This window comes from Mizuhopecten yessoensis, unplaced genomic scaffold (genome assembly GCF_002113885.1).
Source record: "Mizuhopecten yessoensis strain PY_sf001 unplaced genomic scaffold, ASM211388v2 scaffold7987, whole genome shotgun sequence".
Lineage (NCBI taxonomy): Eukaryota > Metazoa > Mollusca > Bivalvia > Pectinida > Pectinidae > Mizuhopecten > Mizuhopecten yessoensis.
This window is the reverse complement of record NW_018407322.1, coordinates 463,579-471,662: the sequence shown is the minus strand read 5'-3', so window position 1 is coordinate 471,662 and position 8,084 is coordinate 463,579. Positions and strand designations below refer to the sequence as shown.

General features: G+C 38.7%; 1 protein-coding gene across 6 annotated transcripts in view; it reads right to left on the bottom strand.

The window, feature by feature from the left end:
• LOC110454638 overlaps positions 1-8,084 on the bottom strand; it is a 64,641-nt gene that overhangs the window by 44,507 nt on the left and 12,050 nt on the right. For all 6 annotated transcript variants that reach the window (XM_021504265.1, XM_021504259.1, XM_021504260.1 and 3 more), the window contains one exon: positions 2,929-3,055. In XM_021504265.1, coding sequence (XP_021359940.1) covers positions 2,929-3,055 — 127 coding nt within the window. The remainder of the gene's footprint in view (positions 1-2,928; positions 3,056-8,084) is intronic.

Below are 8,084 nucleotides of genomic sequence, written 5' to 3'. Positions count from 1 at the left end.
TCCCACTGTATTGTCCTGCCCCTCCCACTGTATTGTCCCATCCCTCCCACTGTATTGTCCCATCCTTCCCCTTCCACTGTATTGTCCTGCCCCTCCCAATATCAATAGGTGATTGTTACCTATATTACAATGATATATTACCCTCAGATATTAAAGGTATGTGTCATTCTGGAAATATTCTCTGACGGTCAGGTGTGACCTAGTCTGACTAATATTTTTCTAATTTTGGTTAAGCTAAGATATTGGAACAGACATCCCTTTTGCATGGTTCTTTATCTTTCTGTTTCAATATCTGAGGCTGTATGTCCAATAATGTGACAGATTGTATATACCAATCCCAGAGTATTGTCTTTCCCCTCCCAGAGTATTGTCCTGCTCCTCTGGACCCACTGAATTGTCCTACCCTCCCATTTCTCCAGTATTGTCCTAGCCTCCCACTGTATTGTCCTTCCCCTCCCACTGTACTGTCCCATCCCTCCCACTGTATTGTCCCATCCCTCCCACTGTATTGTTCTGCCCCTCCCACTGTATTGTTCTGCCCCTCCCACTGTATTGTCCCATTCCTCCCATCCCACTGTATTGTTCTGCCCCTCCCCCTGTATTGTCCTGTCCCTCCTACTGTATTGTCCCTTCCTTCCCACTGTATTGTCCTGCCCCTCCTACTGTATTGTCCTGTCCCTCCTACTGTATTGTTCTGCCCCTCCCACTGTATTGTCCTACCCCTTCCTCCCCACTGCATTGTCCTACCCCTTCCTTCCCACTGTATTGTCCTACCCCTCCCACTGTATTGTTCTGCCCCTCCCCCTGTATTGTCCTGTCCCTCCTACTGTATTGTACTGCCCCTCCCACTGTATTGTCCCATCCCTCCCACTGTATTGTTCTGCCCCTCCCATAGTATTGTCCTGCCCCTCCCGTCCCACTGTATTGTCCTGCCCCTCCCACTGTATTGTCCCATTCCTCCCCTTCCACTGTATTGTCCTCCCCCTCCCCCTGTATTGTCATACCCCTTCCTTCCAACTGTATTGTCCTGCCTCTCCCTTCTCACTGTATTGTCCCATCCCTCCCCTTCCACTGTATGGTCCTTTCCCTCCCACTGTATTTTCCCATCCCTCCTCTTCTACTGTATTGTCCTCCCCCTCCCCCTGTATTGTCATACCCCTTCCTTCCAACTGTATTGTCCTGCCTCTCCCTTCTCACTGTATTGTCCCATCCCTCCCCCTCCCCTGTATTGTCCTTTCCCTCCCCCTGTATTTTCCCATCCCTCCTCTTCTACTGTATTGTCCCCCCCCTCCCCCTGTATTATCATACCCTTTCCTTCCAACTGTATTGTCCTGCCTCTCCCTTCTCACTGTATTGTCCCATCCCTCCCCTTCCACTGTATTGTCCTTTCCCTCCCCCTGTATTTTCCCATCCCTCCTCTTCTACTGTATTGTCCCCCCCCTCCCCCTGTATTATCATCCCCCTTCCTTCCAACTGTATTGTCCTGCCTCTCCCTTCTCACTGTATTGTCCCATCCCTCCCCCTCCCCTGTATTGTCCTTTCCCTCCCCCTGTATTTTCCCATCCCTCCTCTTCTACTGTATTGTCCCCCCCCTCCCCCTGTATTATCATACCCTTTCCTTCCAACTGTATTGTCCTGCCTCTCCCTTCTCACTGTATTGTCCCATCCCTCCCCTTCCACTGTATTGTCCTTTCCCTCCCACTGTATTTTCCCATCCCTCCTCTTCTACTGTATTGTCCTCCCCCTCCCCCTGTATTGTCATACCCCTTCCTTCCAACTGTATTGTCCTGCCTCTCCCTTCTCACTGTATTGTCCCATCCCCCCCCTTCCACTTTAATGTCCTACCCCTTTCCTCCCACTGTCTTGTCCCATCCCTCCCACTGTATTGTCCCATCCCTCCCCTTCCACTGTATGGTCCTTTCCCTCCCACTGTATTTTCCCATCCCTCCTCTTCTACTGTATTGTCCCCCCCCTCCCCCTGTATTATCATCCCCCTTCCTTCCAACTGTATTGTCCTGCCTCTCCCTTCTCACTGTATTGTCCCATCCCTCCCCTTCCACTGTATTGTCCTTTCCCTCCCACTGTATTTTCCCATCCCTCCTCTTCTACTGTATTGTCCTCCCCCTCCCCCTGTATTGTCCTACCCCTTCCTTCCCACTGTATTGTCCCATCCCTCCCCTTCCACTTTAATGTCCTACCCCTTCCCTCCCACTGTCTTGTCCCATCCCTCCCCTTCCATTGTCCCTACATAACCTGCCTAACTCAAAATAGGAACAATACAAATATTATAATGATTTAGAATGAAGTGCCAGAGTTACCCGGTTAGATAAAACTGCCATTTTGATATTCTCATTTATAATCATACCTGGGCATCCTTACCTGCAGTTTTCTACAGGTATAATCCCCAGATTGTCCCAACAACATTGTGTACTTTACAGACATTGATTTTTGTTAAGTTGATAGCATTAATGGTTTGTACATTCCAATGGCTACAAGTGTACCCAAACCTATAATCTCACCTGAGTCTCTATTGTCTACCTGTGTAACGTTACACCTGGATTACATGTGTAATATTGCATATAAATGAGTTGTTACTTTACCTGGGAAACAGAGGCTATCACTGTAATCATATTAGCACACTGTGTATCCCTTTAGTAAATGTTTAGAGATACTATCAGATATAATCCTAACACATTATACCCACCCCAGCACTCTCAGTGTACACACTCTTACTTAGTAAGCCTACAAGTAAACAATTGTAACTGTCTCATGGGAGGAGGGGATCAGTTAATGATACTTGTCTCAACACATTTTGGACAGCCAAACTGACCAACATCACCACCTAATAACCTGTAGAAGCTGATAATGGGTGGTCGACTCCCTACTTTGAAATGACATACGTTGTTTTGACAAGGAAGGTATACTTACAGACTTTCTCTGTGAGGGTGACCAGGGTTGTTCCGTCCCCGACACTTTTCCTTAGGTCCACTATAGGAACACTTTTATCTTTTGGGTTGTCAGATTTCAGAAGCTCATTAGCCCAAGTAGTATGATCCTGTCAAGGAAATGAATATCGATAATAAATCTCCTGGCACAAATTCAATTCAATATCATCGGTTGTTGGTAGTGTTATTCCTGAGGGCGACCATGTACACTGGGATATCATTAGTAGGTCACACATGTATTTGTATACAAAAACATGTATATACCTTTTAAGGAATTGCAACAACCAGATGTAGATTAATTATCTGGCATTTCCTCAAAATGTCCTCCACACATGTAGGCTGTGATTCAACATCAGCTACCCATCACATTAGTAATCCTAGCTCAGCTTCTCTGGTCCAAGACTCAGAGTGAATCCACTCAATAAACAAGTGCACTTAAGTTATGTGTATCAGAATTGCTTTTTTAAATCACAAAAACAAATTTGTTGGCGCTGTTTCAAAATGAGCATGTGATCCACAACATATATACATAAATAGCCAGCCTGACAGGAAAGTCTGGCACTGTGAATAAACACTCCTAGATTCCTGTTAATATATGATAGGAATTTGATCTTAAATGGGTAGAATATGGTATATAAATGTTATAGGTAGACCGTCTACTGCTATTCCAGGTGGAGTGGGTGTTTGCCGTAGTGGTGACTTTAAACTTTGAGGCATGTCCTGGCATGAAGCCATCATTACTAGAATCAAGACTACTACCGTTAGAATTAACAGCCTATAAGAGACAGACTAATACTAACACAGGTAAACTTACCCTTAGGTGCTAAATTGGTATGTTTTATCAATAAGACATAATGCTATGAAGGCCACATAATGTCAGACCTGGTCGTCTGTGTGTACAATATTGGCTGGTCATTGATTGTACAACTTCAATAGACACACAAAAATCCCACAGGTTCACACTTGTAATCTGACTGTGCTGAAAACCCCCAGGCCTTTGTTCCTCATGTATAATACAGGTGCCCTCCGAGCCTGCATACCCTAAATAGGGCATTTTAGTTTAAATGTCAAACATGAAAAAAAAAATTCTATGGAAGTTGTCCATTGAAGGCAAATACAAAAGCGTGGGGTATCAGGCAGACCCGTTCTCCATATTGTGGTGTGGACAGGCTGAATAAATAATAAGTTATTTGATAAATTGAAATCTCACATGGTAATTTTTCTGTCTCTAAAAGGTTTGATTCAAATTTTTAAAAGCATTTAATATGTTCACAATGTGCTTAATTCACAAACCTTTCATGGATATAATTGCCAATAAAAAGGCTAATCATATGAACTCTCTAATTGAAGCTTACATTTGAATGTCATTTAGAGGCAAACAAATAATATAATTAAAAGCATTGATAAGAATTAAGAAAGTAGAGTTTTTTAGATTGATATACTTTAAGCTATCATGAATGTAATGTTCTCATTATGATACTTTTCTTATCATAGCCACAATTAATTTAGAATGAGTTATTAAAATTATTGGAATATATTTGGAAATCTGAACATATAAATATTTTAGAACTTAAAAAAATACACTAGAAAACTTGAAACTCAAACCTGTCACACACATTATATGAATATGTTACATACACAATTGTATATATTATCTAAATGAATTTGGCTATACATATTCTCATGAAAATTTCTTAGTAAGCTTATTAATGACCAAAGGCCAAACATTTGTTTAAAAAAGAACCATCTCCGCTCCTGTGGTAAATTTATTGTAATACAGTAATTAAAAGCCTATAATACTAATACAAAAGACTGGGAAACAATCTTACAAAGAAAGGAAAAATTACCATGTTTAAGGCTTTTATTCTATCAAATTTTAACTATTGTCCACTTGCCTGGCACTTTTATTTGTACTTTGACAAATACTCTAAAAATGGAAAAAGTTCAGGAACGAGCACTTCGTTTTATTGAAAATGATTATGTTTCCCCAGTCATTGATATTCTTAGAAAACACAAACTTGATTTTTTACATGTAAAACGTATGAAAGATATGGCCTCTGAGGTTTTTAAAATTTTAAATGAAATCTCTCCATCAATTTTACAAAATCTTGTTGAGAGGAAAGAAGTTTTTTACAATCTGAGACAAGATAACCTGGTAAAGATCCCAAAGGTGAACACCTCCACATATGGTAAGAGATCTTTCCGTTTTGCTGCTTCCCAGGTGTGGAACAGCCTACCAAATGAACTTGGGTTAGCTGAAAACTATAAGTCGTTTCGTGGGCTGCTTCGCACCTGGAACAAAAATGTCTGCTCATGTGCTATCTGCACACACCATATAGTGTGAGTTGTCCCCCTTTGGAATCTACCTACATGTTTTATACTACAACTATTTAATTTCACTGTTGCTTTTGTTATTTAATTAAATATACTTCAGTAATATACTTACTATATTTTTGATATTTATTTTGGATTTAAGCTCCATTATTTAAAAGATCATTACTTTTTTACAATATCATAATTATAGCTCTGTTTCTATTTATGACTTCATTGTCTCTTTTTAATTCACACTATATTAGTGTATATCCTGTAAATTTTTACACTTTGCTACATTAGCACATATGTACATTACACTATTATAGTGTCTTAACTTGTCTTTTGTAACACTTATGTGACATTCAAGTGTGATATCATATGCTCTACTGTATAATTTTAGCATAGTTGTCCTGTTTTTATATTTATATATATTCATAAGTACTGTGATCCTTGTTAAATTTTATATATGTTTTGTCGCAAGAATAGCACTACAGTGCTAATGTTATTATGTTACATGTATATGCGACGTTAGATAAAGCTTCTTGACTCTTGACTCTTGAATGTGTGATGTAAGCTCAAGACTACCAGAGTTGCCTCCCTTCTACCCTCTGACCTACAGTAACAAAGTTCCATAAAAAATCAAGCGAATACTTTGGATATGCCTTTAAGTCAAATAAACATGAACTTGATATGTTTGTTCTGCATTCATTTCCAGCATTGATAATTTACCTATGTATTGAAAAGGATGTTCTATGAAATATTAAATACTGTGATTTTCAATACAAACACTGCTTTTGAAGAAGAAAAACCGCCCTATGATGAGGGGATAACAACCCCACTGTTTTTGCTAGAGGAGTTTTACTGGCAACACAGAGCCGTTCTGGCAATGAAACAGATGTATATATGCAACAGTCTCAAAATATGACCGTTTTGTCCCCATTCTAATCTTTATCATGTAAAAATAATAAAAGACAATAATTTTAGGTTCGTTTAGTGGTGGGTTGTCCAAAATAACAATCCTTTAAAAAAAAATGAGGGAGGAAATAATTTCTAAAAGGTGACAGTTATTTCAGACTAAGATCTGCATGGGTCACTCTGCCACAGATTGGTGATATAAGTAAAATTCAAAGTGAACCAAAAAAACATTGACTATTCAGGGTCACGCTACCATTTATGACATCATTGGTAATCAATTTCATGACGTGTCAGGGTCGGTCAGCCTCATATGCAAATGGGAAATTTACAGACTGTATGATTGTGGTCATATCATCACAAATTATTTTTTCTGACCAACAGATTTCCATGATACATCTGAAATGAATTGAAATTAACATTTCACAATACAGTGTATGCATGTTAAGAATTATAAATGGTAGGTTCTACGATACGTGTGCCCAGGATGCCTGGTAAATCACAGAAAGGGAAAGGTGTGCACTATCAATAGGAAGTGTCTGTTAGGGTGACTACATGTGTTTTAATAGTCATGATGTTCAGTGTCCAGAGTTAGCCTGCTTTCATGATCTTATTACTAATACACACGTCCTGTTCATGAGTGTGCATTTATTAGATTCAAATCAAAATTCAAGGACAAAAGAAAGTCAAAATTGTATTTTAATCACTTACATAAGGGTTTCTAACAAACGTAAAGCTCATCATGTCTCAAAAAGCCTTCTCTGCATAAGTAAATTAAGAGAAATCACTGCACTCTAAATATACATTTATTTACATATAATTTCATAACAGCAAATTCTGTGGCATGTTCCCCAATTTTATTGAAAAGGGAGAACACTTTTTTCTCAAATGTCAGTCTTTTTCAGCAGCCCCATAGACTGACGATCAACTTTGTTTTCCTATCCTCATCAAATTATCCCCAACAATATCTTTGAACACAACATGATACAATATAGAGGATTTTTAATAGTTTCCTGTCAAATACTAAAAAACACGAAAAATATCTAAAACAACCAAAAGGTTCCTGCATCAAAACAGATGGGGATATATGAGTGTGGTATTTGGTGCTACATTCTAATGATGTCACACTTTAGGCTGCACACTGTTTTACATGGGCTTACTCAACACAATCCTAATTTTTTCTGTTACAATCGGGTAAGATTTGTTTTCATAAATGGTATCAACTGAGTAAGTAAGAGGTTGATATAATTGACTATCCCTCAGCAAAACTGCAATAATATGTAATACAGACAACGTTCAGTAGAAAGACAGTACAAATCAAATAGGGTACCAACCAAAATAGGGTAGAGTATAGATTCTGTACAACACAGGTACGGTAAATGTATTTATTATAATTTCATTTCAGCATCAGCTTGATGATATCTAAATCACTATATACTGACAAGGAAAACATGTATATTGCAATACATATTGTTTTGTACCACAATACAGGGATGAAATATTGCTGTATCACAACATTTTTTGAAAAGCTTATTTTTATGTATCTCATTCTGCTTGGTGTTTTAACTTTGCAAATAACTACAAATTCTAACAGATATGCCAATAAGCATAAAACAGGCTTTTAATTAGTTCAAATTTTGTAATCGATGGTTGGTTTAAAAATCTTAAATCCATGTGATCCATATTGTATGTGATTAGGTTTGATAACATTCTGACAACGACTTATTATAAAATCAAGCACATCTTTCCTATGACAATAAATCGGGATACGTATTGCAATATATTCATTCTGTATTGCAATATATCGTGATACACTCTTCACTTATTGTGACACCCCTAACCTACAGTATACTGCTGAAGGAAGCACAAACAATTACTGAACCCAACTTTCCGAGGAGGGGACCTGTAACAGTG